The sequence below is a fragment of the Cyprinodon tularosa genome, unplaced genomic scaffold (genome assembly GCF_016077235.1).
Source record: "Cyprinodon tularosa strain WSP-4 unplaced genomic scaffold, ASM1607723v1 ctg10, whole genome shotgun sequence".
NCBI classification, from domain to species: Eukaryota; Metazoa; Chordata; class Actinopteri; order Cyprinodontiformes; family Cyprinodontidae; genus Cyprinodon; species Cyprinodon tularosa.
In genome coordinates, this window is record NW_024037782.1 from 2,357,312 (window position 1) to 2,379,540 (window position 22,229).

The 22,229-nt window shown below is 39.4% G+C and overlaps 1 protein-coding gene across 1 annotated transcript in view; it reads left to right on the plus strand.

The window, feature by feature from the left end:
- Window positions 1-22,229, plus strand: part of LOC119793801 (guanine nucleotide-binding protein G(s) subunit alpha-like) — a 38,354-nt gene that overhangs the window by 8,147 nt on the left and 7,978 nt on the right. The window contains exons 5-6 of the mRNA XM_038301102.1: window positions 11,320-11,417; window positions 21,260-21,314. Coding sequence (XP_038157030.1) covers window positions 11,320-11,417; window positions 21,260-21,314 — 153 coding nt within the window. The remainder of the gene's footprint in view (window positions 1-11,319; window positions 11,418-21,259; window positions 21,315-22,229) is intronic.

Here is a 22,229-nt window from a genome sequence, read left to right on the forward strand (position 1 = left end):
ATGTTTGTTTCATTTTAAAGTGGGGAAACGTAAGTTAGTTTCTCAGGTAGCTCATCTGATGCTTTCCTTACCGTGTTAGTAGGTTACAGACAGTGATAAGGTTGGCTACTTATTTTACTTTTAATTTCATTTGAATTAGCTTAAGCAGCGTTTATATTTACTTTATAAATAAATTAATTTGCAAATTATGAGGGCAAGGCTTTTAAAGTTTAAATCTTCTCGCAAAGATAAAGTAAAGAAGATCCTGCAATTTATGGAAGTAAAGCAGAATAAAATCCAGCAAGATCAGTAATATGTCAATTAATTATATGCCACATTCCCATGGAAATATCTGTCTTTGGAGGATGTGTTTTTTTTACCACCCCTAGTTCTCTCATTTTTATTCCAAATACAATTTATAATTTGAATCACAGGGCTATTTTTATCTCTATGGTTCAGTATTTTCTCAAGTAGCAACTTTAACTGCTATACTTTCCTGTCTTAAAAGGCAGAACTCTATTAGTCTAAAAAAAACCTCATTTGTTGAAATGGGGGGGCCTATTGTTTGAACCCCTTAGGGGCTTTAAAAAACAAAAATGTCTGTCTCTTTTTGCGCTTTATGAAACAAAGTACTCTATATTTTGTGGATGTACAGCTACATTTCTCATGTAAGTTTGCGTAGTTTTAAAACAAACATTTATTTTTCATATTGCACCAGGACAGTTAATGAGCAACCTGTACTTGTGTGCTTGTTTGTTCTGAATAAAATGTTTATTTTGGAATAAAGAGGTTAATATAAAAAAAAATATTTTGTGTCCGATTCATCGATTAATCGAAAAAATAATCGGCCGATTCATCGATTTTTAAAATAATCGTTAGTTGCAGCCCTAAAACCAACACTACCCTATGTAATATGAGTGTTAATCACTGATGCTGATTCGCTAGCCCTAAAGTTCATGAGTCGGACCACCTGCTTCAATCAATTCATTGGGTTTGTCAAACAACGCAATCAGCAATTGCAGTTTGAGAAAAATGAGGCTGTGCCACCTTTATGTCCGACAAACATTGTTGGACAGCGCCAATTCACAGCATGTCATCTCAAGGCACTTTATAGATTGCCAGATCATGCAGTCAAATTGATTCAAAGTTTTCTAACTAAGGAAAAACAGTGGATTGCATCGACTCATTGACTCGAATGCAATCTCCCACACTAAGCATGCTTGTAGCGACAGTGGAGAGGAAAAACTCCCTTTTAACAGGAAGAAGCCTCCAGCAGAACCAGGCTCAGTGTGATCAGCCATCTGCTGAGGCCGACTGGGGTTCAAGGAGACAGAAGTAGAGATACAAAAGTAACTGTAAGAGGCGGCCCCGTCCAGGAAACACACAGCCAGGCGGAGGAGCACTGAGCCAACTCCCATATCAAGGGATGAAGAGAGAACATCCTGCCTTTCACAGTCAGAGAAACAGGACTACACTGAAAAACAGGCCGATCTCCAACACCTCTAAACAAAGGGTGTTGATGACAGCAGCACAGCTGATATTTCTCTTCAGGATGGTGTCACAGCCAAACAGGAACAGACGAGGCAAAGCTACTATGAGAAAAAGCTGCAAGACTCTGTCTCGGCATCATTCCGGGTCGTACTATACTCTTTTGATACCTTTAATTGTTAATAGGCTGAGAAGAAGTTTGTGAATCGCAAAGCTGCAAAACCCGTAAAATGAGTCAGCTGACTGTAAATAGGAAGATGACGCGGTCTGCTCATGCGCTTTTTGTTATCATAGAACCAAGCCACAACTGAACCGTGCCGAGCCCTACCGTTGAACTACTACTAGATTTAGCGCATTTCAGTTGTGTCTGTCACGTTGCACGTTGCAGTTCAGTTGCATTCCATTTACACTCATCAGTTATCTATAGGTTACCGTGCTCGGACCGTTCTTGGCACGGTTTCAAAACGGTAGTGTAAATGGGGATATAGATAGATTGTGCAAAGACATCGGGGGAAAAAATTGTTTAAATGTTACCAGTTGGGCCAATTCAATCCTGACCCCCTTAGCGTTAAGAGGCCGGAATACAGTTTTACATTCCCAAAGCCTAACAGGAGTCGTGGGCCGGTCAACAGGAGCGAGAGCATATAAGAGTCAGTCAAATACATTTCTTTAATTTGGGGGAAAGTTGAAGGAAACTGGTCCAAAAGGTTTCAACTCCAGAAAATTAAATCTACCTGCTGAATTCTCCATGTATTCAGGCCAGTCCTCCTATAGGTGAGTAAAATGTCTCACACCCCTTGTTTGCAAGGCGTTTCAGTAATTAGCTGCTGTGCTTCCACGTGGGACGCTTTAACTGAATGAGCCTCTCACCTGAGAGATCCGAGCCACTGATTATCATTAATAAACTTAACAATGTCCAGAGGGATGCAGGTAACAGAAACACAAGGGCGCTGAGGGACTCCACCCGGGGATTACTCTGCTCCTGCCGCCATGACAGGCACTTCGTGCAGGTCCCACTGCTCGGGCCACATCTTCTTGTTTTTGCCAAGGGAAGTTTCCTGATGTTGCCTCCGTTACGTCATGGCAAATTTATTATGTTTGCCTGTCTCACGCTGACTCTCCCCTCTGCCTTTTGTCAGTCGACGAGCAGAGTTTAGCTGCTTACCTGCAGGGTTATGATTGAAAGGAGGACTACTACTTAGTATTTTTTTTTTTATCTGAAGAATGACGTCGGTTGCATGTATACAAATGGTGATCATTCAGCTGTCGTTGTTGGATTACTGTCCGACTTGATTAAATGTTTAAAAACTGTTACTAGAACAGTAAAACTTTATGGATTGTGGAGGGAAGAAAGAATCAGAAAACTTTGTGATAGGCCAGGTTCCTCCTACTTCTTCTCATCTGTGTACTCCTCTTCCCGCTCCCCATTGCCAGGCCTTAGGGCATACTGGAAACCAGTTGAACTGGTTGGCTCTGCCTTCAGCAGGGGAGGAAGAGAGGAAGGCCTAAAGCACTGTGGCTGTTTAACATATTTGTAATCCTCCTTTAAATTTCCCTGGAAACTGCAACCCTCATCAATAATCTCAGTAGTTCACGTTCTCATTCACAAACATTTGATAATTTTTCTAAATGCAAAGTCGCAGGTTTAGAATATTTTCTGGCAACTTATTTTCCACCGATTGTCAGTCTCGACTCTAGATCCTTGCCCCCATACAAAATAAGGCAATCACGGTTTTAAAAACTGGGAGTTATCAGGCAGAGAAACAGCACAGACAGGTATTGCATGAGTGTGTACAGTCAAAACTGCATGTTGAACAGCAACAATGTCTGTAAACCCTCATTTGGTTATAAGAAATACAGAGTGATCTTTGGAAAACATCTCGAAAAAGATATTTAGTGCGAAGTGTCTCGTTCATTGCATTTTTAAAAACTGATTGCACTGGAGTCTCCGATAAAACTCATTCATTTTTCTGTGACAGCAATTTGCAAGGGTTTTGAAATCACCCATTTTATGCACTAAAACTGCATTAGAGGCCGTGCACATTAATATTTTATATTTATGAATCTGGGTTTTTATTCTTTTTTGATGGCTAAAGGGCAATTGAGACTATTCGCTCTTAGGGTTTCTTTTGTGTCTGGTTTGTGTAATCTGCTATCCTACAGACACCTTTTTATTTCAGGGCTATGCAGAGGGCAGCTGATGATCAAAGCACAAATTTTAGAAATGCGGTCAATTATCAACAGTCACAACCAAACAAGATCAAACATACAAGCTTTAAACCTGATGTGTTAGAGACATATAGTCTGGGTACGGCACTATTAGGCTGGTGAGTATTTTGATTGTATCTTAGACCCTGTCCAAACGAAGCTTGTTTTGGGTACCGGTATATACAACAAACTTCTTGGTCCTTGGCTGGTCCCATCCAGATGAAGCAGCTATCAAACCGACTTTATATGAAACCTGTTCCCAAAGTGGATATGCATGAGCATTTCCATCCGCACAACCACCAGCTTGTAGCTGGCTAATATTTGAAAGTGTAGAAATTAATAAATCTTTCAAAGTGATTTAACATTCACAAAAACACTATTGCCTCAATATTGAGGCACAATCACACAACCATCAAAAGTTTTGTTGTAAATAGTCAACATTATCTTCAGAAACAATAGAATTAGAGAAGAATAAACTTGAAGCTACCAGAAATCCATTCTACTCCGTTGCTGTCATATTTCATAGCTATTACATACCTGGGGCGCCCAAGGCACAAGGTATTCCGTGAGCAGAGAAAGGAAAATGGAAACATAAGAACCATTAAATAGGACGTAAGTTAGAAAGCTGTGCAGACTGCCAAGAAATGTATCTGATGACTGATTTGTCAGGTTTTATGGAGTGATGAGGCCCATGGCTGGATCAGCAACCACCACACATTTCCACTTAAACTACGAAACCATAAGGTGGAGGTGGGGCTATCCATTATTAAAGTGGATGACATTATTAAAGATAAGATCAGAGGTCTCCGACTCCAGGTCTCCAGATCTACTGCCCTGCACTTTCTAAATAATAATAATAATTAAACTCTATTGATATTGCATTGGAGAAATTTACCTCTGCATTTACCCAACCCCTTGGGGGGCAGTGGACTGCCATTGTGGGGCACCAATGGATCTCTGAGCCAGAGTAGCAGTGTGTGGGATTGGGTTTTGAACTCACAACCTTAGGAGCTGTATGCCCTAACCACTAGGCCGCCACTCCCCCCCTGAAATCCCTGGTGCGGCAAACCTAAATCAAATGGGTGCCTCGTTATCAGGCCTTTGCTTAACTCGATAGCATGCTGAAGAGATGATCAGTCTTTTGATTCAGCAGTGCTGGACCAGAGATTAACCTAAAAGTTGAGGGGCAGCAGATGCTGAGGACTGGAGTTGGAGACCCCAAAAGCTAGATGGAGCTTTTCCTGTTGAAGAAAGACTCATATAGGACTGCAACTTTAAAAAAAAAAGAATTAAACTAGGTCGAAACCAGAACCTTTCCACTTAAGGAGTGTATATATATATATATATATATATATATATATATATATATATATATATATATATATATATATATATATATATATATATATATATATATATATATATATATATATATATATATATATATATTTTTTTTTTTTTTTACAATTTTGGTATAATTACTGATCTAATTGGGTTTCTCTGTCAGCTAAAGGCATGTTTTAGAGTCTCTATACTCCAGTTCCTTGATTATTAAATTATTTGAAGATTATTTCAATAATTGATTAATCACGATTATTTCGATTAATTGCTTCCGCCTTACTCGCATCAACTCCCAAACCTACTATTAGTATTTAAAGTGCATTTCTTTCAAGCTGTCACGGTGGAAAAAGGTGTGGATTTTTTAGAAAAACTATCATTTCTAGTCTGAATTGCTTGCTTTGAAGTAATCCTCTGCATGACAAGCTAGGAAGGCCCTTAAGGATAAACTTCACCTGAACCTAAACCCATAGAGAGAACCTGTGGACCGCTCTTAAACAGGATAACAAGGTCAGGGTAAACCGTCCAGCTCTCTGAACAGCGTGGGAGACTGTGGCGCAAAAAAAACTCAATCTGCAGTAGATTAAGAAAATGATGGATATTTTTCACTAATATTCCTTCTCTTAAAGGCACACTATGCAACATTTTTCAGTTAATTAATGTGTTCCATAACGTTTTGGATGATTAAATGAGTCATTTCAGGTTGAACAAAGGTATTCTCGGCCGCCCTGGTGGTCTGTGGGGGAAATACCGCACTTGCAATTGCAGGAGCCCTCGGCCCGCACCCACAGGCTCAGAAGTCTTGCGAGAGTCGGTCTTGCTTTACGGCGAGAACTGCTACACGCCCCCAGTTAAAAGAATGCTCGTTGCTAGCACAGTGGCGATCTTTGTGCAGTTATGCTACGTTCACACCGGACGCAGCAAAAGCAGCAAATTCGCGTCTGCTGCTTCATTTTTGCTGCTTGTACCAGTTAGTTCTGACGCACGGCTGAAGCAGCTTTGCTGCTCTGGCTGCGCGGTGCAAAAGTGTGTCTGACGCGCGTTGGGCGGAGCTTCACTATCCTTTATCTGCCTTGCAGCTATATTTGCTGTGATCAGTGGGAATAAAGTAGTTTTAATATGTTTTTAAGTGAGAAAATACACCTGAAAACGTAATCAGTGCAGTCAGTTCATTCAGATTATCATCCTGCCTTCCAATATTTTTTCTGTCGGAGCCGCTCAGACCCCCACATACCAGCGGTACACCGACAGTAGGAATCCCTTCATCAGCAGCCTCTGGCCAGGTCGCCTCCTCGCGGTTCACCGCGGCAGCTGCTAGGTGTTTTTCATCTAAATAAGCCAAACTGCAGGCAGCAGGATAATGAAAGCGAACATATTCTGCCGGCAGATTTCTGCATTTTAAGTTAATTTAGGCGTCAATAAACTGTTTAAGAGGAGTGATCAGAGCGGTCTGTGTCATCAGCGCTGTGTCTATCTCCCTGCCAGCTCCCAGATCAGCTTCTCTGATTGGTTGACGCGGCGCGTCGAGCAGCAAAAATTCAATTTTTCCATCTCGAGCAGCAGTGCGTTTGTGGCGCGTCACGCGCGTCAGATGCTTAAACGCGCCCGACGCGCGTCAACCATTGACTTTGCATGTAAACTCGCTACTTCTGTCGCGCCAGCTGCGTCCAGTGTGAACGCAGCATTATCATGGCGGAACCAGCGTGAAAACAGTGAAAGCCCTTGTCGGAGCAGGCAAGAAAGAGGAAAAGGGCTCCGGACAGAGAGAGGAGTCGTACACGGGTGAACATCGGGCAAGCTTTTTCCGAATGGCGAGAGCTAAAATAAAAAGAAGGCTGCAAGGCTGACGCGGACCTCGCGTTTCTGCTGATGCGATTGTAAGTAACATTGGAATGGTTTCTCTCTCTCTGTGTGCATGTTCATACTTTCACTGTGTTAGTCATTAGTTGCGTTCGCCTGTCTGCTAAGCTCAAAACAACTGCGCCTGGCTTGACGGAGAAACCAGGAGAACAGCTGTGCATATTTACGACAGTGCACTTTTACTTTCGCCCTCTGGGGGGAGCCTCGCTGGAAAGTCAACACTGGTTGCATAGTGTACCTTTAAAGACGTTCTATGTTTTAGAGTTTCAGATCTTCTGGTTATTTTTATTATTTTAAATGAACAATGAAAAATATTTTTTTTTGGTTTAAACAAGATGTTTCCATCTTTAATTGCTTTAGTATTAGTGCTGAAATGATCAGTTTAATCATGATTAATCGATTATTGAAATTATCATCAATTAATTTAGTAATCAATTAATCGTTAACTGAAGTATGGAGACCGTAAAAAAAACATGCCTTTAGCTGACAGAAACCCATTTAGAGCAGTAATTATATTAAAATTGTAAAAAAAAATGTAAAAACCGTTTGCGTTTAAGGTAAAAAATAAATAAAAAAATTCGTCTGTCAGTATGCTCTATCCAGAACTCCTCAAGTTGAAAAGTTTTATTTTCACCTGTTTTAGTGTTGTACAGAATCGTCTTTAAGGAACCTTTGGCTATTAATCGAAAAAAAGAAATCAATCAATTTTCAAAATTGATTAGTTGCAGCTCTATCTATAATATATATTTCAACAGAATCTTATTGGAAAAAAATTGCAATTTGCTGTAATAATTCAAAAACATTTGCAAAACTTGCTTTAAATATTACAAAGAGTATGTGTGAACATCTAGAGATCACTCTTTATAAACTGATAAACGGAAGCAGAAATGCATATATATCTATGATTATTTTGTTGGTTGATTCTTAAGCTCATGGTTGTCAAATATTACATTTATTACATGTTTACCAGCCTTACCACTTATCTGATCTAATTTGTGCTGTCATCCTTATCTCCTCACTGTGTTTAATAGATGGCTGATCCTTAATGATTCAGAGCAATCCAAGCAGCTGCCTGCCTTAAAGCAATGGATAAATCTGACTTTATGCTCTTGTTTACCTTTTTTTTTCTCTCCAAAGCATTAAAATCTTCAATGGATGAATCATTGACATGTGAAAAACTGTTTAAAACAAAAACAAAAAAAAAGAATAACGGAGTGGAAATCGTCCTGCATGCATATGCGCATCCTTACATGGATAGACGCATGCAGATGGAAACTTCCATATAAGGGGGGATGCTATGTACTGTGCAGCAGAGATGATGCATTGTACAAAATGCAGCTAAGCTATAGGAATGTTATTTCAATTAGGAATAATTTTTATCTTTATTTGCTGTTATTTTTCAGCTGTCAGAAAACCATACCACAAGTTTTTACAATGAAAAAAATAATCATAATGGTTGAGAATAAAGGACAAGCATTCAAATCGTCACAGAAGGGTTAATTGATGCAGTGTGTGTTTATAAGGTTTTCAATATGAGGTACAATTTTTTCAGTGACTCTGATCAGGGCTTTTTTGTTAACTGATGAAAAAAGGAAGGGAAAAAATGCTTGAAAGATAGAAGAAAAGATCATCTATTGATGTCAAATGCCCATGTTTGAACCACAATCTATGTTCAAACACTGTTCTAGACTCTGTATAGGTCAGAAAACTGGACTATGAATGGGATCGAAATGAATCAAATTTCCCTCAGCTGTTAGAAACCCAACCAATAAGAATGTACTTGTGCTTTGACATCCACCACTAAAACCAGGTATTTACAAACACCACCCTAAAAGTCACGTAATTAACCTTGATGGCGGTCTGAAAGTAAATGAACTATACTTTTGCTGCTTTAAGGCAATCTCTATTTGTTTAAAAATAAATAATTTCACGGTGTTCTCCGATGGCGCAGTAGCACGACCCATGTATGGAGGGCTTAGGGCTGATTTATACTCAGAAACCAGGTCGTCTGCAAGTGTGTCGCAGTGAACGCAAATGTGCCCCCGCCCCTTCTGCAGACACTCTGCTGCACCCCAACATTGTAGATGACCGGAGGCCTCTGATTAGTCAAGTCTACATCCACTCTACACTATGCGTATTTCCTCTTTGGTACCTTACCAGGTTGTTTTGTTTGTATGACCGGCATTGTGGAAAATGACTCGTGAAGATGGACCAGCTAGAAGAGCGAGGTGCGCATGAACGCTGGGACCATTTTTCCACGTGGATCCACGCTCTTTTCACCCTCATGTCCCTCCGTTGTTGCACAAACTTGCCCCCACTTCCTCACCACCTCGGCCGTATCTAGACCAACAGCTAGTTCATGATTGTCCCTCTTGCGTAGTGGCGTGGAATAAAATTGGGCATAAATCTAAAAAATCTGAGACAAGCTCATTGCGGCACACTGCTACGGGGAGTATAACTTTGATGCGGCCGAGCTGGGTTCGAATCTGACCCGTGATCCTTTGCCGCATGTCTCTACCCCTCTCTCATACCCTCTTTCCTGTTAGCCTACTGTCTAAAAAACAAACCACTAGTGCCATAATAAAACACACAAAAAAGAAAGAATTTCTAAACATTTATTTGATTAAACGTTTCATGCTTATTCTGTATTTGTTAAATTCCCTTTCATTGTGTTTCCAGTCATTCTTCAGCAAAACCCTAACGGGAGACTAGTACCATGACAGCTGGATGGTCCTTTCATTTCATTTGGTTAAATTTGTTTGAAAAAAAACAAAAAAATAAACGTATTTACTTTTTGTCTTAAGTGATGAGTTCTTCCTCTCTGTTTACTAGGAATACTGGTGCAGCCTCAAACAGTATCTGCACATGGTTTTCACTTTGGGTATGAGGCTGATCCGTGCAAAACCTTTTAATTTCTGCTCAGTACGATGGCTGCACATTTTAGTTGAATTAATAGTTTTATTTAGATGTTATAGCAGACCTATGTGGCAAATTCAGGCTTCCAGAAATTGCACCTAAGGCCTAAAAAAGACTTTTAGAAATCCACAAAAAAAAAAAATCCTTAAAAAAAGGAAACTTGGCTTCAAATTTAATGTCAGATAGTGAGAAGGAAGTTGTTGGGTCTTTGTACACAATGTATGTAAATAGGTTCAATTGGAGATTCAGCTCATCTACTTACTGGTGAAAGTCGTCTCTAAATAGTTTTTTTTGCACTGCTTTTGCTATGTATTTTCCTTTTTGTTACATCAATGATGTTCAGAACAAATGGATACAATGCAATTATGAAAAAAACAACCCAATTAGACCCCTTTTGTTTTTTGTTTTTTTGTTTTTTATTCTTCAGGTAGTGTCTTTGAAAAATATGTTTCAGGAAAACAAGGGTGCTCTACTACGCTTGTCCCTGATTCTGTGGCAGATTTCCTTTTTTTAATTTCTCAAATCTGTTTCTTTCTTAAATGTTTTCGTTTTTTTTTTTTTGTCTTGGTTTCTTAGCAGATTCCACTGTTTAACTGCATGCCTCATAATGGCTTATTTTTGCTCGACTGACCGACGGCAGATCGTAGAGATAGACCTCTGTAGTGACAGCCAAGCCTTTTGTCAGCACAAAGCTCCCCATTTCTTCATGAACCCGATGAACCTTTCTCTTTCCGGCCGCTGCCAGAGCCCTCTCATCTGCTGCTCATCTCCGAGCCGACCTTAAACTCCAAACTTAGCTAGGGAGTATATCTTGCTCCCGCCATCTGCCCATAAACTCCCTCACCTATAAAGGAGCAGATGAGAAATACAGTTATAAGCATAACTCATAAACTACACAAACCAGCTGTTTGCAACTGCTTTTTATATTAAACCATGCACTTATTTTTCTCAGCTGGGTTATAGTTTACTATAACCCTTATAGACTTGATGTAGTTTTGCCTACTTTTACCCAGAATGGTCCTATTCTCATATAAAGCAGGAAATGGAGATATGTTGTCAGATTATCTGAGTTATTTTATTATTTGATGTAGCTGCTGAGTAATGTTGTTTTAGTTGAACTTCACAATGCAAGCGACCGTCTAATGTTGCCACATGCCCATCCAGGAGGAGCAAATCCTGCAAAGTCAATGACTAGATGCAATCAGCTGGGTTCCCTTTCATGGAAAACTCTTAACCGATCTGTCTCTGTGATTTGAATAAATAGTCTCCATGAAGTTCCTTGTTGTGGGTTTTGAATTGGCTCTATAAAATAAAATGAATTGAACCGACAATGAATAGATTGTAATTGTTTGTGCCTGGTATGTAATATCATGTTTCCTTCTCTTTTTTTTTAGTTCCCTTAGCTGCTTAGAAGTTAAAATCACTCATATACTGTACACTTATGTTGCCAGGTCAAAAGTCTTTTTTTTTTTTTTTTTTTTTGCTTCATTATTCAAGTTGCTTATTCAGACCCATTTTTTGTTCTCCCAGGAGTTTTATGACCACACAAAGACACTCTGGCATGATGAAGGTGTGCGGGCATGCTGGGAAAGATCCAATGAATATCAACTCATCGACTGCGCCCAGTAGTAAGTCCTTTTGCTGTTTTCCTGCCTCCTCGCACCAACCTTTGCTGCTATGGATGCACACATCTGCACCTTTAAGGATGCATGGCTGACATATGTCTTTATCCTTTATTGTAAATTTTCTGGTCCATTTCTGTGCATTTAGATGTAAATTGCGGTGTGTGATGGTTGAGGTGACAAGAAGTGCATTGGGATTTAGGATAGATGAGAATGCATCAAATGGCCTGTCTTTTCACTGAAAGGGTTGGCTAAAACTTTTTGTCATTAGTTCATTGATTCAAGTAATTTAAATGTATATACTGCAGTTTCTATCTTTTATTTAGTTAATTATAATTCATAGGGTATGTTCACATTTAAATAAAATTGTAAAAAGTCTTTACTTCCAGGATGGTTTTAGTGTTAATCTACTGTCTTTATTTAAGAAACATAAATAATTTCTATTTGATTTTCTTTTCTGCCTTGTAACAGTTCTTCTTGGCAGTTTTTACTGTTGGAAAGGATGTTTGGTTTCCCCTTAAATGGTGAGGGTTGAGCGGCGGAGATAAGTATGTGGGTTGCATCCATGAGAAATCCTCTCAGCCAATTTCTAACAGGCTTTTGGCGGCGGCTGTATGATGGTGTGAGGCCTCATCTCTTTGGCTTGAGGATTGTCATCACTAAAGGCACGTTAGGTTGAGTTCTGCAACCAGTTGTATTTTCACATCCCAACTCTAAGGGACAGAACTTGATCATCCAAGATGTCAGACAGAGCAGGGTTTATTGGGGATTACAGCCAGGATTTTGGAATATAGAGGAAGTCGGTCCTGACCTCAGCACCGCTGGAAACCTTACGTGGTCCACATGGATCTGCTCTTCAGGTTTGAATGACCAGCAACCACAGTGGCTGATGTGCCATATATGCTTGTTGAGGAGTGGGATGCTACCCCACTGTGTGTGTGACCATGCTGGTGACTATGAGCATGGTATGAGGTGGAGGGGGGGGGGGGGGGGGGGGGGGGGGGGGGGGGGAGGCATTTTGGTTGTCAAGAGTTCTTCCCCTAATAGGTGACAGAATTACTAAAGAAAGAGGAGATTTTGCAATTTGGGGGGATAATCCATGTACTCAACTATGCTTCTCAGCCCACCAATGCATGTCTTTATTTATATATTTCTTTAAAATAAGTTTAGGTAAGTTTAGTTTTTTCTGCTAACTGTAGTGCAGACTAACCTTTTACGTGTTTTGCTCCAGTCGCCTTAATTTTTTAACATTTAGGTTAAAGGTAGATGAGGTCCGATTTTAAGAGCTTTCTCATCCAAAACATACAATAACTTCAATAGACTTTTCTATATAAACCTCTTAGCAAACTCATAGTAATTCCATAAAGTGTACATAAACTGTAACATTATATTTCACTTTAGTACTTTTTATCTGGGGGGGAGGGGAAGATCATTTTGAATTTTTTAAAGCTGAACACATTTCCTTAACGCTCCTTTTGTTTTTCAACAGGCAGTGTTGTATGTTAGCTGTTTAATATTATACTTAGAAATCTGCCAGTAGCTTTTTTTTTTTATTGCATGTGTTTGTAATTATCTGGATTATCCATTTGCTATTTATGCTACACTATATTGCCAAAAGTATTTGCTCACCTGCCTTGACTCACATATGAGCTTAAGTGACATCCCGTTCCTAATCCATAGGGTTCAATATGACGTCGGTCCACCCTTTGCAGCTAGAACAGCTTCAACTCTTCTGGGAAGGCTGTCCACAAGGTTTAGGAGTGTGTTTATGGGAATTTTTGACCATTCTTCCAGAAGCGCATTTGTGAGGTCGCACACTGATGTTGGACGAGAATGCCTGGCTCTCAGTCTCCGCTCTAATTCATCCCAAAGGTGTTCTATCGGGTTGAGGTCAGGACTCTGTGCAGGCCAGTCAAGTTCATCCACACCAGACTCTGTCATCCATGTCTTTATGGACCTTGCTTTGTGCACTGGTGCACAGTCATGTTGGAAGAGGAAGGGGCCAGCTCCAAACTGTTCCCACAAAGTTGGGAGCATGGAATTGTCCAAAATGTCTTGGTATGCTGAAGCATTCAGAGTTCCTTTCACTGGAACTAAGGGGCCAAGCCCAGCTCCTGAAAAACAACCCCACACCATAATCCCCCCTCCACCAAACTTTACACTTGGCACAATGCAGTCAGACAAGTACCGTTCTCCTGGCAACCGCCAAACCCAGACCCGTCCATCAGATTGCCAGATGGAGAAGCGCGATTCGTCACTCCAGAGAACGCGTCTCCACTGCTCTAGAGTCCAGTGGCGGCGTGCTTTACACCACCGCATCCGACGCTTTGCATTGCACTTGGTGATGTATGGCTTGGATGCAGCTGCTCGACCATGGAAACCCATTCCATGAAGCTCTCTGCGCACTGTTCTTGAGCTAATCTGAAGGCCACATGAAGTTTGGAGGTCTGTAGTGATTGACTCTGCAGAAAGTTGGCGACCTCTTCGCACTATGCGCGTCAGCATCCGCTGACCCCGCTCCGTCAGTTTACGTGGCCTACCACTTCGTGGCTGAGTTGCTGTCGTTCCCAAACACTTCCATTTTCTTATAATACAGCTGACAGTTGACTGTGGAATATTTAGGAGCGAGGAAATTTCACGACTGGATTTGTTGCACAGGTGGCATCCTATCACAGTTCCACGCTGGAATTCACTGAGCTCCTGAGAGCGACCCATTCTTTCACAAATGTTTGTAAAAACAGTCTGCATGCCTAGGTGCTTGAATTTATACACCTGTGGCCATGGAAGTGATTGGAACACCTGATTCCAATAATTTGGATGGGTGAGCAAATACTTTTGGCAATATAGTGTATATGGTGGCGGCAGTAGCATGCTGCGGGGATGTTTCCCTTCAACGGGAAGATTAAACCTGGTCCAAGTTGATAGTATCACAATACTACAATAAAGTGAGTTAAATCAAAGCAGCACTAGTCTGGTGTCAGAATGACCCATTCAAAGCCCTGACCTGAATCCCATGGAGGGGGTAGGATAAAGCTGGAACGCTTTCTGTTCACCTGTGCTTTGTCTAGTCTGACAAACTTGAAGTGATTTTTAACAAGAAAAATTAGCAAAAGATTCAGTTTCTGGAGTTGTGGCTGTAATTATAGTGAAAAACAATTTTATAATCTATTGATTACATGACAGGCTTTAGCAGCAAACATTTCCACTATATGCTTAGGTCTCCTTCTCACAAATATGAACCACTTTGTGTTGATCAATCTCTCACACAGTCCCAGTTAAATATGTTGAAATTTAAAATGCATACATAATTTTTACATAATTGTTTTTTATTGGCTCATGCTGTAAATATGGAAGTGAAATGATAGGAGAAATAAAATCCTGCAGGATTTTTTTTTTTTTACCATGAGGGGACCAGTTTGTGCAGACAGATGTGTTTATTAAACACTATGCAAAGAGTCCCCTTTGACACTCGGTCATTTTAAGTGCATACTGTAAATGTGCATGAGATGACCCAACATTTGCCCTAATGCATTTCTTTTTGTTGACACTAAATTGAATTTGTATTCTAGTTTTTATAATAAATGATTCCAAAATAATTCTAAAGGTTTTAAGGTTCTCAGTCTGAATAAAAAAAGGCAAAAGAACAAACAAGAATACAATTTAGATAAATTAATATGGTCTTTCTATTAACCAAAAGCATTAGCATAAATAAGACAGACAGTAAAATATTAAGTAATGAGACTTCTTACATTTTTTATTTATCGTTGTTTTTAAAAGGGACTATTTCTGATCAGGAAAAATCTTGTGAAGGCTTTTGATTAAAAAAAATTTGTAGTTATGAACTTTTTAGAAAGTGACTTTCTTGTATTTAGCTTATAATCCCTCCACAGGCAGACAGCTAAAACCCCCAATATTTCTGTCTTAATTAAGGTTTTTAAATATTGTTTATTCCAGTTAATAAATATAGAAAAGGATAAATTCTTCTTAGGTTTAGAGAACAGTAGAGCGCTACGTCTGCGGCAGCTTTTTGTCACGGTGTTGAATTTTCCTCCTCCTCTCCGTCCTGTCCTCCCTGCTGTTTGTTGCATGTGGCCGTGTTCCTGCAGGACGGAAAATGGACAGGATTGTGTGACTTGTGTGGATGTAGGGAGGCGTTGAAATTAGCTCTGTGTAACTGTACGTAGCTCAGGTGCTTTTGGAAGATGTTCAGGTGAAGCAGACGTGGAGCAGAAGGAGAGGGAAATGTGGAGACGTTTGAGGCGAACACATTTGGACAGAAACTTTAAGCTGTAGTTTCTGTCGTGGTTCTCTTATCAAAGTTTATTTCCTCCAGGTTTTTTTTTTTTCTCAGCTTTTAGATGTAAATCTTGCTTTTTTTATTTGCTTATATGTTCGTTTTGCAAAAAAAAAAAAAAAATCAGTTTCTGTCCCCGACTTCTGCATTTTCTTTTTCCTACTTTTAATCTTTTTTTTTTTTTCCAAACTTTATCTTTAATTACTCTTTTCTCTTATGTCTGTTTTTGTGTTGCACATTTGGATTTCCCTCATGCTACATGTCTGATTTCCATTTTTCCCCCATCTTTGTTCCTCTCCGCTCTTCTTAATTTTCAGCTATATATTAAATGTTTTTGTTGTTTTTCTTTCCCCTTCATACATCTTGATCTCGTTTTTTCTATTTTGTGTCCCAGCTTTCTCTCTAACCCCCTCCATTCCAGACATGTCTCTCTCTGTATCTCTTTGTTTCCCTCCTTATTTCCTCCCTTCTTTCTCCGTGTTCTTTCTTCTGCTCCTCTCCCTCTCTTGTAGTGTGGTCTTCTTCCTACTTTTCCTCCTTCTTTCTGTCTCTATCTCTTCTCCCTCTCTTGTCTCTCTCCAGCTGCACAGGATTTGGAGCCGTTTTCTATTTTTAGAGCCTGTGGTTCTGTCACCATGACAACCAAGCTGGAGGCCAGGGCGCCAGGGAGCTATTTTTGGAGCAGCGCTGTAATGTCAGACACAGCCTTCTCTCTCCTTTCTTTCCTCGTCTTTCTCCAACTCTCCCTCTCACAGCATACAGCGTGTGTTTGTGTTAGAGAGAGAATAGGAGTCGGCTAGTGAAGCCCTCGGTTGCGACGCCTGGCAGGTCAAGGCGTTAATGTACAAAGAGGGTGTAAAGCCCCCAGAATTGCTCCTTTCAGTGGGCCGTAGTCTTTTCTCTGCACTCCTTAAGGAAGTCCCGGGACCGGACTTCTCCTCTGCAAATGTGCATATATTTTCTTAAGCACACAGAGTTGAAAAATATCGCTTTTAGTTTTCCATAAGTCAGACTTTATTTGAATTTTTAAGGAAACTTGATTTATTAATGCATTACTTGTGTTCAAACTTTTAATAGCAAATAGCATAGTAAAAAAAAGATTACATTTAACAGCTTACAATGAAATGACCTCGTTAAATAGTTGTTAATTTATTAGCATTTTAAAGTTTTAGTTTTACAAAGGAAAAAGCATTATTGTTTATCTAAGAGATTTATTATCTTTCCTTTTTAATTTTCGCTGCGATTCTCATTTGATATATTAAATTTAAAGAAAACAATTTTTAGCTTTTTTTTTTTAAAGATATGAACACATTCGATTTTGTTGGATTCAAAACATCTGATCTTATGTTTTATTTAATTTGGTTCACAGTGAACAAACATGTAAACATCAAACCATTAAAGAAACCACAAGACAGAGATAAATGCAGACAAACTCGGCTCATTCTAGTTGAAGTGAATGAAGACGCACGCAAAGCTTTTGTTTTTACAAGGAAATTCTGCAAATATTTAGGCGATGACTTGTTAAAGTTGCAAAAATCAAGAATATGTCAGTAGTTTGGCGGCAGATGTTAAAAAGGAAGCTTTTTAGGAACGCTGTCCTACTGCTAACCTGCTAGTGTGTGAGTCCGCCTGTTTCTCACACAGCTGAACCGAGCAGCAGCTCTGATCCGGGGCAACGTTTTCCAGATGTTCTGCGTTTGTCTCGCACTGAATCATGCCCTCTAAAACGTCTCATAAAGTAACATTAAAATCAGTTTTAAAAAGGGAATATTTATATATTTTCTTTTAGGATTTTTCTTTAAATAATTAATCAGACCAGCTTGGGCTTGCAAGTTATTTGATTTAAAATTGAGATTTTCTTTATGTGTAAATTTAGAAAAACATTTTTTTCAAACTTTTGTATGAAATCTACAAGCTGGCCTACAAATCTAATGGTCCTGATCTTTCAGTAATCCTGAGTCTTAAATGTTCTGCTTTAGTGGGTTAAATGCATTGTGGAAGCGTTATCAGCTGCTGGTGCTCCTCAGCACGTAAAGATCTCATGATTTTAGCCAAATGTGGAAGTAAAAAAAAAAAAAGAAAAACAGAACTTGAAAATGCAGAGTGGATACAATCACATGTCGCTGGAAATATTTTCAGTGTCCCTTCCTAGTTACCGTCTTTTAAGAGATAGTTTAAAATGAAAGGGAAAATACTAGAGAGACGGTTTCCTTTTTTTTCTTGGAATTATTCAAACCTTTTTTTTTTTGCTTCTATTTTTATGACTGTAGCAAAAACACAGTGTCCCAATAAAGAAAAAGGTCACATGGAACATTTAAAAATAGGTGAGTCCTTTTAAAATTAAACTTTCTATCAAACCATCCCTTTACAGCTGTTTAACCTTTAAATAAGGAACAAAATGATACAAAAAAAACCCAGACTTTATCTTTTCTTGTAAATACTGAGCTATTTTCACTCTGCAGACGAGTGTCCTGTGTGTATTTCCACGGTTTAAGTCAGCCTGTCTGCTACCCCAGAATAACCCTGGCAGGTTATACATAACACCGCAGACCTCTCTGTTACTGGGGCAGCCACTTTTATTCAGTTCAACTTACTAGACACGGTTATTATTGGCACTTCTCCTATTAATAGGCAGAACTGCTAAAAACTGAGCGGTGTGTTTGTGCTAGGCGTGCCGTCGCCTCAGACCAGAGCCGCGTATAAACATGAGTTTGGCAAGGGAAGCCATGTTAACTCTGTCATGATTAGAGCTGCAGCTTTCAGGTTCTGTCACATCCAGCTTATTTATGTAGCTGGGAGCTCTGTAGGGGACTGTTCGGGGAAGGCCAAGTTAAATGATTGCGGAGGATTAGGCAGTGGATGTGAGGCGGCCTGGCTCCAAACGGTTCTCCACTTCTGTTCTGCGGGAACAGCTGAGCCTCTTATTTCAGCAAAAAGCCGATGGTACCTGACTGGTTGCTTGATAAGCAGCTTCTGTGCATGTTTCGTACAGAGAAATGCACATTTGTTCTGCCTTTGCAGACTCTCTGTCATCCGAGTCATGACAACTACAGCAGGCTTAAATCTTAGGACTAGAGCAGACTTAGTTTTTTTTCAAATGTTTCTACACTGATCTAGCAATCTTTATCAACTCTGGAGGCTAACAGTTGAGCAACCTGGAGTGCTCTGACGAGGTTAGGACTCTTTTTGTTAAAAAACAGCAGCTCCCAAACTCCTAGTTGCTCAACAGTGAGATTCCAGAATTGACAAAGACTCCTGGATTGTTGTTGAATCTATTCAGAAAAACTAAGCAAAAGTCTGGTTGCCTTCTTTGAGCCTGTTGTTGTATCTCCATTCGCCCTCTTTCTGAACTCTTCTTCCCTTCGTTGGTCCAGAAAGCGTCCAGTACTTCAGCTTCCACATTCCCACCCCCTCCCGCTCTGCCTGGTGGGTTACCTGCAGCTCTAATGTCACATTTCACCCCTGACTGCCACATTCCTTCTTTTCCCAGTGGGAGCTTACATGCCTGTTCTCCAGGAGGCGGCTTCATTCAGGGGGAAAATCACCAAATTTGCCTGTTTTGGTTTTTGTTTTACAAAAGAAAAATCAATATTTCATCCTGACATTTTTTTTTATTGGCAATTCTTGCTTTTTTCTATTTGTTTCTGGTGAGTAACTTTTTACTACAGAAACTTTTTTCAAATAATTTATATTCTACACATTAATACAATTTTGGTCAGTCTGCCTTTTTGAAGTTTTGTTTATTTTTTTAAATGTAAAAGACAAAAAAAAAGTATCTAAAAAATATTTGGATTATTTAGGGAGCAGCACAAACTTAAACTAAATCTTACTGAACAGCACAGTGTTGAATTTGAATCTTAGTTTTTGTTGCACAGCGCCCTGATTTAGCTGCTGGCACTGAACTCTGGTTTTCTGTATTACCTGCAGTTTCTGTTTTTTGTTTTTTTTTCTTTTTTCAAAATTTCTAATTCTTTTTTTAAACTACTTAAATGTGCAAAAACAGAATAAAAAAAAATGTATTTTGTCAACTATTCAATGTAACAAACTTCAACTGTGAAATAATAAAATACAGGATAACACCCTTATTTGTGCGTTAGAGTTGTCAGACTTGATAAATTCAAAATACATTTAAAAATATATATATTGCTGTTTAAACAGGTTCTTAATAGTTATTTCCAAAAGAATTTCAACTGGAGATGCACTGTTCGGGGTTTTTTGTCAGCATAGATTTTGAACTTAACAATTACTTTTTTTTATGACAATAAAACACAAAAGAAAAAAAGATTTTTTTTAGCTTAAAGACTAAAAATTCTAAGAGTTTTCACCTTTGATACCTTAAATAGGCAAGTAAAATCACAAATACAGTTGTTTATTCTTTGAGGCCTGAAGTTGTCCAAATGATTTTATCTTTTGGTTTTGTTTTTAGTTCATATCTGCTGTGCCTTTTTTTGTCATCCATTAATATGTGTATTTAAAGCCTCTTTCCTAAGATCCCGGTTTGTTCAGACCGGTTCATCAAATTTGACGTTTAAACTTGGAAATGAAATTAGTCGCTCGTGTGCTGAATTATACCCTCTGTGGAAAAAATGTTAAATGGTCTTGAAGATGAAGTGTGGCAGTACACAGTTCGGTAGCATACCTCTCTATGTAAACTCAAGACGTCTTGCTAATTTATACCCATAAACACGTCTGACAGCCATTGTACTTCAAATCTATTTTCCAAACTTTCGACTTTATTTACTTTATTTCTTTTATAGATTGTGTAACTAGGCAGTTCTTGAGATACTCAAGATTTTTTTTAACCTTAGATATGTGATAAGTATGTACTCTTTGCTGCAGACTCTCGTGTTGATTGATTCTCTTCGCTGTGATTTCTTTTTTTTTTTGTAGAAGAGGGAGTTGTTGCCACAGTAGTTTAAAGATTTCCTCTCAGTGTATCTGAACTGACCTCAGTGTTTCCTCACTCCCTCATCAGCCCTGACTCGATGGAGCAAACACCTCAAAGCAGCTGACTCTGATTCGGTCATCCTGAAAGCATGAGAGCGCCTCGCACACCTTGAAAAGCAGCTGCACTATCACTCAGTGCAGCAAAACAATTAACATGCCTATGGGTGGGCAGTCTGGAAAGCTGAACGCACTGTGGGCCTGCATACCCACCCACGCACATACACATAGCCAAATCCACACACACCGATCCACACTCCTCCTCCTGTACTCCTGTACTACTACAGCAGCTCCATTGACGAGGCTCTTCTGGTCTGACAGAGCAAACGGCTGCTGGTGACTCAGACTGGCTGCCTCTGATCTCACAGCGACTTCAAACACAACGCCCCCTTGTGGTTGTTCAGTCCCAGCCGCTCCGGCCCTCCTCATGCTTTCACTATTGACTGTACACAGACTTTATATGTTGCTAGTCTGGACTGCTCACACATTAGCAGGACATGCGGGGAATTGTAATCATAAAAACAGTCCCGACTGCCTTCATTGGTGTGTAGGTTTGTAGCAAAGCTCAGTTCTGAACATTTTCTTTTTTTTTTTTATCTTCTGTTTGCAGCTTCTTAGACCGGATTGATGTGGTGAGGCAGAATGACTACACACCCACTGATCAGGTAACAGAAAACCACCAGATTGACATCATCAATTAGACACTTAATTCAAAGAAATCCCTTACAAAAGTTATCTAAATAAAATAACGACTTCCCCTTATTGATCACACCTTTGTTTATTGCTCATTTTGGTGAGAATGCATGTTTTTTTGTTCCTCCCTGCAGATATCTTTTGGTTTTTCCTTTTTTGTCGCACTTAAATTTTCCTGATCATTAAACAAATCTTGATATCTAACAAGACAACCTGAGAAATATTAAATTAATTGATTAAGTTTATTAAAAGAGAAGTTAATCCAAGACAACCTGATCATATAAGAAAATCATTAATGAAATGTTATTAACTGCATTTTTTATTTCACTTTCACATGTCACGCCCAGACCTGTTCACTTGCAGACGAGAAATAAAGTTTTTGCCATCTTTGAGCTACTTATTATTCACAAATGAGGAAAACATCAACCTTTCAGGGTGTGATCAGATTACAAAGAATTACTCCAATAATTCACTGTCAGCCCATTCAGTTTGTCTCAAAAGAACCCAGGGAGAACTATAATTCAACAATAAGAACAATAACTGGGCTCAAATGGCATCCATTAGGATGCAATGGTGACATCCTGAACAAAGAAAAGGTAAAATAAAAACAACCTAAAAAGCACTCAGTATACCTGGGTAAATATTATGTGTAATACTGAGAAAAAGTGGACTTTTTTGCACGGTGTGAATCCTACTACATTAGGTATAAAACTATTACCCCGTTTACATTACCCTTTTGAAACTGTACCAAGAACGGTCTGAGCACGGTAACCAAGATATAGGAGTGTAAATGGAACGCAACTGAACTGGACCGTGCCAGACATCACCTAACCGCGCTAAATCTATTACTAGTTCAGCTATTAGGGCTAGGCACGGTTCAGTTGTGG